This window comes from Perca fluviatilis, chromosome 12 (genome assembly GCF_010015445.1).
Source record: "Perca fluviatilis chromosome 12, GENO_Pfluv_1.0, whole genome shotgun sequence".
NCBI lineage: Eukaryota > Metazoa > Chordata > Actinopteri > Perciformes > Percidae > Perca > Perca fluviatilis.
Window position 1 is genome coordinate 2,809,052 of NC_053123.1, and position 14,171 is coordinate 2,823,222.

Below are 14,171 nucleotides of genomic sequence, written 5' to 3' on the forward strand. Positions count from 1 at the left end.
GTATATTATTCTTTTTTATTTTCATCATGACAGTTTTTAATTGCTCTTTACTGTTTCATGTAAAGCACTTTGAATTGCCTTGTTGCTGAAAGGTGCTGTAGAAATCAAGCTGCCTTGCCTTACAACCTCAGCCTGTCAGTCAGTTCCCAGGGCAGATAAAACACAGTTGTCACTGCCAGGAAGTGTACATCAACAGCACAGCAACCACTTTGCCTCGCCGTTAATATCATATCGCAGCAAACGCTGTCAGCGTGAAGTTTTGAACAACTGTAACCACAGTTGCAACCACTTTGTCGGCATTTCTGTGACTAACTGTGACTTCAACAAAACTGCAGTTTGTAGAGTAGTTTGCGCCGTCCGCACCTCTGCGTGTGTTTGTGTGCGCGTCGGAGCTCCGCTCTCTGTCCTATGCAGAGAGGACAGATAAGCTTGCGCTTACGAGCTCTCAGAGGTACCGAAATTTCCACGTTTAATGTGTAAAAAAAAAAAAAAAGGTGGCAAATTTACTGGTCGCACACGACTGGATGTAAAATTCAGTCGCACACTCTCAAATTTTGGTTGCAAAATGCGACCATTTGGTCGCAGTCTGGAGCCCAGCAACAACTCAACATTTAGAGCCCAGTTGCATCGTTCAATAAGGAGCGAGGGTCACATGCGCTTTTCAGGACTGGAAAACTAATTCAACATACAAGTTCCAAAGGTATTCTCCCGTCATACAACACTGTGGGGACATTCACTAAATGGCAGTTTCAATCATTGAATTCTTTTTTTTTTTTTTTTTTGGAGCCAAAACTATTTCATATGTAAATAAAACATTTGGTGTGAATGATAGCTTTTAATCTTTAAGGTAGGCATTATTGAAAGAAAGAAGAAAAACACTGATATAACAGCTGATTCCGAACACTCGTGTACCCGCATCTATGTTTGTTTCACTGGGACTACAAACTCCACCGGCATCCAATACACAAAACCAAATCAAAGACTATTTGCAATAAATTCTAAATCCACACACAAAACTCATCATTTACTTGGGATACAGCTCCCTAATAACCTGTTCTGCATTCTTAATTGCTTGATACCTTATGTTATTACATGTTTCTAGTGTAAGACCTAGGGTTGGGTACCGAACCAGGTACATTTACCGGTACCGCCTGAATCACGAGTATTGGTTCACGTAAAATCAAACAATGCTTGATTTCGGTACCTGAGAGTAGGCGCAAGCTTATCTGTCCTCTCTGCATGTTGACAGAGAGCAGAGGTCCGACACACACAACCACGTGCAGAGGTGCGGACGGAGCAACGTGGGCTCTGCAGTTTTGTTTAAGTCACGGCGAGTCCCGGCGATGCCGATTAAGTGGTTTCAAGTGTGGTTACAGTTTCTCAAAACTTCCCGTGGACACCTTTCACCGTGATATGATATTAATAGCGAGCCGAAAGCGGTCGCAGTGCTGTTGACATCACACTTCCTATGACACAAGCAGGCACAACGGTGGTTTCGGTGCCCTGGGGACTGACTGACAGGCTGAGGTTGTAAGGCTAGGCAACTTATTTCTACAGCACCTTTCAGCAACAAGGCAATTCAAAGTGCTTTACATGAAACAGTAAAGAGCAATTAAAATGTCACGATGAAAATGAAACAAGCCAAAATACAATATACAAACAACAATAAAAGTTACAGTGAGTAAGAAATTTATAATTATCCAATTTAATTGGTTGTAGGGAGGGGTTTGGGAGGAGGGAGGGGTTTTATTTTTGTTTACATAATGTTCTATATCTATCTATCTATCTATCTATCTATCTATACACACACACACAACACCCCACCACCACCACCACACCCACCACACACACACACACACAGATGCAAAAGGTACCCAACACTAGTAAGATGGCTTTACAATAAATGAAGCGGAGAAGGCTGAGCTAATGTGGACTTACTCCTTGGTCTTGGCTGCTGTTTTGCAGAACGGCTGGATGAATATCAGGTTCTGATCTGCAGTGAGCTGTGAAAAGAAAAGACCACACAAGGCTCGTTGTTAGCATTGATGAGTTTCCACATGACAAAGTGCTGAAACAATTTTGATAAATTATTAGTTTACGTTCTATTGGAAATGCTATGCAATGCATACATACACATATATATATATACACATACATACACACACATATATACATACACACATACATATATACACATACATATATACATACATACACACACATATACACATTTATACACACACACACACACACACACACACACACACACACACTATACACATATACATACATACATACATAAACTTGACTTGCTAGTGCAGCCTGAACACGGTAGAGAGAGAAAGAGCGAGAGGGAGGTGTGTGCGTCGTTGAGTAAGAAGTTAGCAGAAACGCTATAGCTGTGAATGTAACGTTAGCAGCGCAGGGTTGGCTAACGTTTGGGTTTTTTACGATACCGGTGGACATACACTAGGAGACTTTGAACAGACTTTGAAAAGACTAAAGTCTGATACCATCTCACATCTAATGTCAAACACTGTCAGAATATTTAAAGAATGGGGATATTGTAGGGTCACACCTTGCAAGACTACAACTAGATTTGTTTTGAAAGATGTAACCAAGCTAGCTAGTAGGGGTGGGGGAAATCAATACAGTATAGTATTGCGATATTTTTCGTGGCAATACTGTATCAATACACAGATGCCAAGTATGGATCTTTTATGATATATGTGTTGGTCAGTCTGTCTGCTTGACAATCTCATTTCGCAGCAATAAAATTGAAGTGAGATGAACAGAGAGAAGTGTATCTATTTAGATAAAACAGATGTTGACAACATTTTCCTTAGGGGACATCATTTGAAATTGGGAAAAATTTGAAGTTGGAAAAAAGTTAATACATTGCAATATATCGCTGAATATTGCAATATGTTTGAAATCGCAATAATATCGTATCGTGACATAGGTATCGTGATGATATCGTATCGTGAGGCCTCTGGGGATTCAAACTCCTAGTAGCTAGCTAGCTACTGCTAGCGTTAGTGGGTAGTTTTTTAGTTTCTGTCCTGCCGTACATGCAGATGAAGGTCTCCAGCACCCGGAGGTCTGGGTTTATCCGCTGGTAAAACTCTGTTGGATAACGCGCTTCAGAAGGCTTGAAAATCGTCAACTTTCCCTCTTTAGCTTAAAGCGGCGCCACAGAAACCGTAAACATCACTGGCTCTAGCCGTTTGCTGCTTCCTGTTTGGTGCTGGAGGGAGCATGCACATTGGTTGTTGACAATGTTCAATGTGATTTAACGTCACTACAGACACTTAAAAATGGCGATAATATGAAACACGTTTGATTTTGTCTGAACGTCCAGACGGGAGAAAGACTGCGTGGGACTGAGATTAATGACCACATTACACCAAACAATGGAGAGGACGGGAGCACGCCCCAACTCTAGCAAGACTCTCGGGATTTCATTGCGATATACTGTAGGTAAGTAGTCCGCGACAGTGAAACCGCTTGAAAAGTCGTTCGGTGTAAGGTCGGCATAAGCCTTAGTTATTAAACTGGCCTTTCATTAAGTTATACAATGTCTACAAGTCATAAAAGTAGCCTAGCACTGTTCGTTACTTGTGTTTTTCATGGTGGCCATGTAACTTGTTTTTCGGTGCATCCCTAATTAAAACCTAAAGCCGAAGAAGGTCTTGAAAACAGTGGTGGTGCTGTACCTCTGCTGAACCCACAGCTGCCAGTTCAGTCATGTAAAGGTCCAGGATGTGGAACTGCAGCCCGCTGGGGGCCCCGCTGCTGCTCTGCAGGAGCTGTGCCGTCAGCAGCTCCACAAACCTGCCAACCGCACTGCAGAAACACGGTAAACACAGATATTCACTTTAAAATGCCATTAACGTGACCAAAATTGGTTTTGTAGACAATGTTTTAATACATTACCTGCTCTCCCAGTTTTTCCTCTTCAGCATCTCAAAGGTCTGTCTGAACATGAAGCGCACCAGCTGTTAGAGAGAGAGAGAGAGAGAGAGAGAGAGAGAGAGAGAGAGAGAGAGAGAGAGAGAGAGAGAGAGAGAGAGAGAGAGAGAGAGAGAGAGAGATAGAGAGAGAGAGAGATCATTTAGATTTTTAAGCAATTAAAAACGTCCAAAATCTATCTTACACTGTATCTTCAAAGCTCAAGACTTATTTGAACTGTGTTGATGCAATAACAGTTTGTTTTAAATCACGTGTCAAACTCCAGGCCCGCGGGCCAAATCCGGCCCGTTGCAGATTTAGATCAGGCCCGAATATCAATTTAGGTTCACAATACGTTTTGGCCTGCATAGTTGTGCGCCAAACCAAAAACACAGGAAAGTGTTTTTTAAACTGCAATTACCTTACATTCAAAGCAGAATATGGCAGATTTGCCGACTTCACTTCAAAAAAAAAAGTGACAAATGTCTGAGAAAGCCACAAAAAAGTCGGAACAAAAACAGCAAAAATTAGGAAAAAAAGCTCCCAAAATGTAAAAAAATAAAAAAAAAAAAATGAAAAAGAAATGCACTAACAAAAAGCATGTCAATAAACTCTACATGTCTGGTGAGATTCTCTTTTTCCAGTGTGGCCCTTAGAGCTTGACATCCGTGTTTTAAATGAATGTACTTTGCTACTATTAAGATTTTTTTTTTGTACTTCATTTGTGCTCACACTGGCCCTTCACCTCATGCTGGTTGTTTACTGGACAGAGTCATTACTGGCAGGATGGAGCTGTTAATGGAGTACAGTCAAAACAGGTCACACCCCAGTCCGCTTGTCACTTCAGTCAGGCGCAGTGGGACTCGTTTGTGCTGTTGCTAGCAGCAGGATATGAGCCAAATTGGTTTTATTTTGTTATTCTGGGTTTTCTTAGCTGGCTACTAAATCAGGGTGGGAACTTAGCCCCCGCCACCAGCCAATGGCGGGTACTTTTTCAAAGTGGCGGGTGACTTTGCCTTGTTTACCAGCCAGAGTGGCAGGTGGATTGTAAAACATTCCTTGTAACGGATTGGACAGCTTTTGTCAAAGAATGCTGTTGCTAAGTAACAATGCTTATAGGAGTCGCGTTATGGTACTGCTAATGAATCTCCAACATTTACGGATTTTGCTGCTTCATAATAAAAACATTCAAATACCAAAATAACAGAGGACTTTTATTGTGAAGAACTTATAGGAAATGAAAACGTTAATTAAAACCGCATATTTCCGTCAACTCCAGACTTCTGTCGAGTAGTTTTCAGCGCTAGTCCATGACACCGTGTAGCTGAGTTGAGGTACAAACGGAAAAAAAATGTGGCAACATATCCCTGGTGTTAAGAGGTCCGCCGCGGAGTCAGCAGTAGCTATGAATGTACTCTCTGCTGCTCAGTCCCCGACAAGAAGGAGTTGGGTGAGTCATGAATATGCATTGTGGAAGTAGCCTACGTGCTAACGCTGCTGCAGCTCCTTCTGGTCGGTTATTGGCTGGAACACTGTTTGTTATGATTGGTGGTGCAGGTTGGCACAGTTTGTTTTTGTTGGCGTTTGTGGAGCCTGGGCTGTCTACAGAGACTGCGTTTTTTTACAGTGTGTTCAGGGGACAGGCAGCTAGCAGATAGTGAGGAGATGTTTTTTACAGTGTGTTCAGGGGACAGGCAGCTAGCAGACAGTGAGGAGATGTTTTTTACAGTGTGTTCAGGGGACAGGCAGCTAGCAGACAGTGAGGAGATGTTTTACAGTGTAGCAAGGTACAGGCAGCTCCAGCAGACAGTGAGGAGATGTTTTTGCGTGTTCAGGGGACAGGCAGCTAGCAGATAGTGAGGAGATGTTTTTACAGTGTGTTCAGGGGACAGGCCAGCTAAGATAGTGAGGAGATGTTTTTACAGTGTGTTCAGGGACGACAGCCAGCCAGAAGTGAGGAGATGTTTTTACAGTGTGTTCAGGGGACAGGCAGCTAGCAGACAGTGAGGATATGTTTTTACAGTGTGTTCAGGGGACAGGCAGCTAGCAGACAGTGAGGAGATGTTTTACAGTGCGTTCAGGGCGACAGCTAGCAGTGAGGAGATGTTTTTTACAGTGTGTTCAGGGGACAGGCAGCTAGCAGACAGTGAGGAGATGTTTTTACAGTGTGTTCAGGGGACAGGCAGCTAGCAGATAGTGAGGAGATGTTTTTTACAGTGCGTGTGGGGACAGGCAGCTAGCAGATAGTGAGGAGATGTTTTTACAGTGTGTTCAGGGGACAGACAGCTAGCAGACAGTGAGGAGATGTTTTTTACAGTGTGTTCAGGGGACAGGCAGCTAGCAGATAGTGAGGAGATGTTTTTTACAGTGTGTTCAGGGGACAGGCAGCTAGCAGATAGTGAGGAGATGTTTTTTACAGTGTGTTCAGGGGACAGACAGCTAGCAGATAGTGAGGAGATGTTTTTTACAGTGTGTTCAGGGGACAGGCAGCTAGCAGATAGTGAGGAGATGTTTGCTGGATGTGACAAAAAATGTAGGGCTGTCAAACAATTAATTTTTTTAAAAGCGATTAATCGCTGAATTTCTATAGTTAATCGCATGTTTTATCACATGATTAAGATTCTATTATTTTGCAATTCAGAACCGTTTTTAAGTACATATTAACAATGGAAAGCAATTCTTAGGAATTGATTGGGAATCAAATGAATGCAAAGTAAATTACTTTATGAACTTGATTTTAAGATTTATTTACTGAAACAAAAGAAAAAAAAAAAATAAGGCTACTAAACAACAGTCAGGAACTTGTTTATTGTTAAGGCCATATGGTCAAAATTAAAGATTTAATAATAATGTAATAACTATAACCTATTTCAACAGTAAATTGCTGTTGAATGACAAAAACAATTACCACATGGGAAAAGGGTATTTTGCAATTACTGTGAATGCACCACAAGGCTACCCGTTTGAAGTGAACGCACCATCTGTATTGTTTAATTCCGACAAAGGCAGCTGCTGCGCTGCAGAGCAGACTGTTAGGTCCCGCTGTTGGAATCCTCCACAGTGAAATACAGTCACACTTTACACTGTTTAACGTTAGCTGTCAGCATTTTAACCCTGTTTAATCCAGCTGCTAGCTAAAGGTAGGCTAACGTTACCTGCTGTCAGGTGTAGTGTAAAGTCAGGCACCGAAATGAGGCACCGAAATTTTCGTTCTTATTCGGTCTTGTTACTACCGTTTAGTTCGGCACGTTTCGGTACCCAACCCTACTTACCAGAGTCAATATAGTGTGCAGTAACTTCTAAATAATTTGATTACTCACTGACGTCCAGTGAGCACCGGTTGATGAGACAGCGTTTGCACTTTGCACTTTGGTTTCAATAACAGGTCGGTGATATTTTAATTTGGCTTTACACAATGTGCCTATGGCTGTCAACTTGTCTATGAGCCGTCCGGGAGTTTTGGAAAATAAAAAGCGCCATTTAGTTGCTGCTGTCTTTCTCCATCATGCCTGCAGCAGTAGGATGTGTTAGGAGCAAGTATGATAAGTAAAGGTGTGGCAAAGGGTCAAAATAGTAGCCTGTTAGGCACAACGTGAAGCCGGGTGAAGTGAAAAGAAGTTAATAAATGGCGGCATGCGATTAAAAAAAATGAGCTTGTTATGCTCGGCCCTTAATCGCATCGCGATTAACGAGTTAATGCTGACAGCCCTAAAAAAAAATGTTGTAGCCTAAAAAACTAACTTAGAGCACCTTTAATATATCTTAGCAGAACTTAAAATCAACACTTCTGATGGGACAGGTAGGGCTGGGCGGAGAAAATCAAATATCACGATATTTTTGACCAAATACCTCGATATCTATACCGCAACGAAATTGTAGTGTTGACTATTGGTGCTTTCACTAAATATTTACACAATGAGATTTTTGATAAATAATCATCAGTAATGTGGATATAATGACTACGTGGGTAAAGGTAGGGTGACCAAACGTCCTCTTTTGCCCGGACATGTCCACTTTTTACCGACTGTCCAGTTTTGACTGCTTTTCATGGGACCATTAAGCGTGTACTTAAATTGACTGGCGCTTTACACACAATACTACGGTACTTTGTTGTGTGACGTAATTCCCGAGAGGCTGCTTTGTGGGAGGCTCTGCGATGCGCACATAACCTACACAGGGACCAGACGGACAGGGACCAGAGCAGACAGGGACCAGAGCAGACAGGGACCAGAGCAGACAGGGGAGCAGCATGGCACACTAAATGCTGAAGTGTTTCCTGCTCCAGATTTCCTACCGTGGTCAGAAAACACAGGAGTAGAACTACTTCACTACTGCACTTAAGTACTAAAAGGCTGTTTCTGTACTCTACTGGAGTATTCGCCGTCACTCTCTCACTTCTCCCTCGCTCTAGTCTCTCACACACACACACACACACACACACACACACACGCTTCACAGTTGAACTGCTAAATAAATGTCCCACGTAGAGTCCCGGTCGGGACAAGACAAGTGGGAGGCGGAGTGCACCGTGTGCAAAGCTGGCACATATGTTTCAGTGTCTTTATTACTTATCTTATTACATTGAAAAGGTATTGAGAGATATTTTGTTGAAGCTGGATTTCCTAACACAGAATAGGTCATTTTTAGAACATTATTTATTTTAAAAGAGAGCTATTATTTTGTTACATGTTTTATTTTATTATAGAAGTTAGTTTTGCACCATTGAGGCATAATAAAGCATGTTCATTAACCTCTGAGAAGCCTGTCTGGATTTGTGCCTCGAGGCCAGGCGCCCTCTTTTTTGGAAATCAAAATATGGTCACCCTAGGTAAAGGCAAATAATAGAACAGCTAGAACAGTCTGGTAAGTTCAGAAAAGTACAGCACTTTACTGTAATGCAGCCTTTAAAACCAGGAAAAGACAACACTTATGCCATATTACTATATAAAAGACATCCAAAATCTAAGACAATATCTAGTCTCATATCACGATATCAATATAATATCGATATATTGCCCAGCTCTATTGACAGGTAAGGTTGTTTGACAAAGCGATGAATACTGGATCAAATTCTGGGGATGTAAAAGGCCTTTTTTTACTTGTCGTAGTGGGAAACGCACAGCCGTTACTAATAACATTAATAATGGGGATGTGATTATACCAGCATTAACAATACCAGGGCCCTGAAAGGGAAGCAGCTGAATGGAATTCAGCCATCATTCATTTGATTATTTACACACGTGGTTTTCCTACTGTGGCATGTCACCATGTCTATCTGAACGAGGTTATGATCGATGCAGTGTTTCTGTGCCGATACCAAACCGCTAAAATTGTCATTACCTTACTTTAGTGACTTTATGGCACGGATTCTGGTGAAACTGGATCATATTTTATGAAGAAAGTGTATTCTGGTTTTCCCTCCGATACACCCCGGCTGCTCTGCCTCAACTCTGTGACTTGACATCATTGATAGCACTAGGGTTGTGCCAATGGACGATATCATCGTCCATCGTGACGGTTGACCAGCATCACGATGGAGAGCCACCATCGTGATGCCACGCCCCCCACCCCGTCAGAAAAACGCTAATCCTAGTGGACGGGAAACTGACAACTGCGTCGGTCTTAAACTAGCGACAAGCTACGTGCAACCTATTTGTAGTGATACAGCCTCTCTCTCCCTGTCAGTATAGTAGCTCGCTCTACCTGGACTAGTAATGTATCAGCATGCGGTAACCAGGCTCTGCGCCTTGCCTTGGACACAGCTGTCTCGAGCGAGAGAAAAAGCGTTAACGTAGAACGCTATCACACTTTCCTTTACCCCCCTAACTTTTTTGTGCTTATACTACTGTGTGCATGCATGAATAAGTAAGTCTGATGACGATGTTATGTAGGATTTATGAATGTACGTTAGCAACAGTAGGCTAATTCACAAGGGTGCTATTTAATGTGTGAGCTAATACTGCGCATCTGTTCATGTGCAGAGTTAGGTTTCTGTTTATTGAATGCGTTATTCAGTGCTAATATAACCGAGAATGTAGTTTAAACTCAGAAATGGTATATTAGGTTATTACTGTCGCTCTGTTAAAGGCAAACGTTCCACTTTCCTGTCGTTAAGCAGATAACGGACATCTGATTGAGTCTAGACTTTACGGCACTGTAGTTAAGTGAAAGTAGGTCAAGTTGTTATTTACTGCCCCTACCAAGGCCAGTATTTAATACTGTCTATTTACAGAGGGCATTGAAATGTATGTCAGATTGTTTCTATGTTAATTGTTAGCCCATAGTAGTAGAAACAAATATGTATGTAAAAAAGAAGCCCCCCCCAACACTGACGATATCAGGGCTTAAAGTGAAAAAAAAATCCTGAGCCTGAAACTTTTTTGGAGGGGGTGGGGGTGGGGGGTAAAGTCCTTACATCACACATCACAATCACAACTTTGCATTTAGCTTTTCATAAACTCTGGGACAAGGCTGTTATGTTTAAATAACTCAGGCATGAAAAAGGGTCAGGGGTGAAAAAGGTGAGAAGGATATTACCCCTCTAGGGGGATCCGGGGGCATGCTCCCCCCAGACGAAAATTTAAAATATTCCATATTTTAAAGCATCAATCTGATGCATTTTGAGATGCGTTTTTTGCCAACCAACAGTGTAATATTTCAATATGCACTCATTAAAGTTAATTTGACTGGCAAAACAGTTAAAGTCCTTCTGACATTACACAATAATAAAAGTCATAATTTTTAAAAACTAAAACGTTTTGGATCAAATTTTACTTCTTCCAACCATATATTAAATTAAGAGTCAATGTGGATTTACATATTGCAATAATATCATAATCCTACAATGAATCATTGTGAATACTAAAATTTACTACTTTGGCCAGGTCATCATCAAAAAAGCGAATTAGTACATTCAAGATTTTGTCCATGTTGATATTAGCTGCTTTATTTACATTTATTAAAAACGTTGCATTGTTTATCTTTTCATATAGCTAGACGTCTAAACTCTGGGACAATGCCATTATGTTTAAATAGCTGCCATGCTGAGTCCAAACAGACAGCTTTGTCAAGGCAGTTTGGGCTTCAGATAGCTACAGTGAACGTGCACACACGTATTGTTTGTTTCACGGTCGGTCAGCGAAGGAACAGTCGCAGTCGCAACGGTAGCCGTCGTTGCCGGTAACGTACTCGTATGACAGAGTGCATGGACCGAAGCTTTGGGACTAGCATCTACTGACTAGCCAGCACTGTCTTACCGCTGCTCCGTCCAGTGTCTTCCTTGGTAATGCGCTGCTGAAGCAAGCACCCGGCTCCCTCAGTTTGAGGCACCAAGTGCTAAACGGCTTCCCTTCTCCAGCCTTTTCCTCTTGTCCTCTATTCATGCCCAGCGCCATTTGTTTTAACTCCTTTCTCAACTAAAGCTGCCTGTATCTACATGCTCCAAGTTTGATAAACTTCGCATTATTTTTTTAGCCGCGTTACCACTGCTTTTCGGCAAAGACCCGCCCTACTTTGTATCGGATTGGCTAGAACTCGTTTCATTTGTAGGTGGAAGTTCGATGATTGGTTAAACCCAGCGCATCAAAAACAAATCCCATGTGGACTTTTTAATTTATTTATTTTTCTAAAATATTCATATGCCAGAAATCCGGCACCAGGCCCGATTACTTTCAACCCTGTGTTAGAGCTGCGTTCCTCTTATATGATTGGTATGTGAAATCAATTGACTCGAAAATATTAAATATTTTTTTTCTTTTTTTTTTTCCCCTCACGGCCGCATGCCGGAGATCCAGCACAGTGCCGGAATACTTTAAGCCCTGCGATATCATCGTCCATCACAACGTTTTACTGTAAACATCGGCAACTGCCAATTTAGGAGACATCGCCCAAACCCTAGATAGCACCCTACTGTATCAGCCCTTTTAAAAAAGGTAAAACTCATTCAGCATTCTCCCCACACTGACCTGGAAGAACTTGTCCATCCGCAGCCTGTCGATACCAGTCCACTCTCTTTTGAAGGTCTGCAGGAAGCTCTCCAGGTATAACAACTCTGCAGAGAAGAGCACATCATCGTCATCATCTTCGCAATAAGTACAGGGCTTTTCTCACGTGCCTCATATTAAAAATATATATATAAAAAAAAATAATCACACAAGATTATGAAATCACGCGTGGGCAACTTACGTCCGTTAATATCGCAGAAGCTGTGGATCAGGGTGGAGATTTGGTTTGACAGCTCCTCCTAAAGAACGGATATCAATATCAAATCAGGGAGAAGAAGGGTAGCTGACTGAACAGGATTATATTAATAATAATTTTATTGATGGGAGTCTTTCACGTCACCTTACAGCAGTAAAACGGCTATTAAAAACAAGTACACAGACAGTGAGCGGTGAGAACAGCGTGGACATGGACTCACAGAGAGCAGATGACCGTTCGCTTGACCTAGTGGAGCAGACGGCTCTGCAGAGTCGTGTAATCACAACTTCATGACATAAATAAATAAATAAATAAATAGCGGTGGACTACCGCTGCTCAATGTATATCGATCACAGGCCCCTGAATTGAATCAAAATCGTAGCGTGGCAGACTTTGCAATATCAGCAAGTTCGGTATCATTGTCCAAATAATCAATATAATATCATGATAAAGCTTGGGATTTAAACCCCTAATAAATACGCACACTGCTAGACCCATTTTAATGGACTGGTCTGACATGCTTTCTGGTTTTCTACACAGATTGAATTTGTTTGTGTATTAGACACTGTATTTCAGTAAACAATTCATTATAGTAATTCTAAGTACGTGGAATAACACCTATGTTGTATTCTCTCTCCATGTTTAACTATGTGCTGCTGCAAACTTCATATTAATCGTAGGCATTCTAGTCAGACTGGCCACATTCAAGGTATGACAGAAAAGTTAGCAAGGGCAACCTAGTAGGATTGCCAACGGGAATTTTACAGAAGAGCAACTTGGTGCTTATTCCAACGCGAGACTGACATGTATTGCCATCTATAGTTGCATTAATAAAGTGCATGTCTGAAAAGGGCTCTGCCATCTCTCTCCCACCTTTCCGGTCTATCCACTGTCACTCTGAAATAAAGGGAAAAAAGCCCAAAAAACAAAGCATACCTGGAGCAGTGGTTTGTCCTGCATCCACAGGCAGTAGAACAGACCCTTCCATAGCTTGAGCAGCTCATCACCTGTGAATCCACCTGTACAGAGAACACAAGACTATAGGACACAATTGCGAGTCCAGGATACAAGTTGGCAGCACACAAAAACTGTTGACTGACTGCAGTGGTAATAATTAGTCACTTTATTTATTTTTTTAAATGACATGGACTAAGTTAGACAACTAAGGTGACAATGGACATCATCCTTTGTTACAGACCAGGTGGACTGCTTGTTGGACCATAAAATAATATGTTGCAACAAGTTTAATGTTCCAGTTATTGCTGCTACGTTACACTTTATTGGTGGGCAGCTGGGACTTTAGCTAGCACACATTCATGAGCCTAGAGGCTAACTTATGTCCACACGTGTGCACTAGCTACCAAACACACGCGTCAGACTGGGACTCAGTTCATTTTCAAAAAAGCGTTTTTGGTTTAATCCAACCAGTCGGGTTTAGCCATTACTGTCTCCATGATGTTACCAATGTTCAAGCAAAGTAATTAATATCTTAGTAATTGAGCTGTTGTTAGACAGCTCTGTCAGAGCTAGCTCGCTGGCTGGCTAACGCTAACAGACTAGCTTACCTGTTGGGTTGTGCGACCTGACGTTTATGTATTTCCTCAGTTTCTTTATAGCCTTGGTCCGAATGGGCTTCTCGTTGGAAGCTAATCTCTGTGCGAACTGGACCTCTGGTTCTTGAATCGACGCCATGTTCACACCGATTCACGTGGGGGGGGGGGGGACTCTCCTCTTTACCTCGCTCTCTCTTCTTCCCTTCCCCACGTTTCTTTTTCCCCGTACGGCGCGGACTGATGACGTTGGCACAAGTTTGTTTGTTGTACTTCTGCGACTCAGCGCCACAGAGCGGCGGCAGCCCTCACTGCCGTTTTTACCAGCTTTCACTGAACCGTTGCAAGTACAGTATACGTATGGATGTGCAAGTGTTTAGTACCAATATGTAGGCTATGTGCAAACGTTTGTAAGTTAAGTATTCAGTTATGGCATATAGGCGGCTTCTCATATAAAACTCTTAACCCTTG

General features: G+C 42.0%; 1 protein-coding gene across 1 annotated transcript in view; it reads right to left on the minus strand.

The window, feature by feature from the left end:
- Positions 1-13,938, minus strand: part of rrp1 (ribosomal RNA processing 1) — a 30,490-nt gene extending 16,552 nt beyond the window's left edge. The window contains exons 1-7 of the mRNA XM_039817701.1: positions 13,716-13,938; positions 13,087-13,169; positions 12,136-12,193; positions 11,916-12,001; positions 3,937-3,998; positions 3,717-3,846; positions 1,939-2,003 (exon numbers count right to left, since the gene is read on the minus strand). Of these exons, the coding sequence (XP_039673635.1) occupies positions 1,939-2,003; positions 3,717-3,846; positions 3,937-3,998; positions 11,916-12,001; positions 12,136-12,193; positions 13,087-13,169; positions 13,716-13,842 (611 nt within the window). The 5' untranslated portion in view covers positions 13,843-13,938. The remainder of the gene's footprint in view (positions 1-1,938; positions 2,004-3,716; positions 3,847-3,936; positions 3,999-11,915; positions 12,002-12,135; positions 12,194-13,086; positions 13,170-13,715) is intronic.
- Between the last annotated feature and the right edge of the window lie 233 nt (positions 13,939-14,171).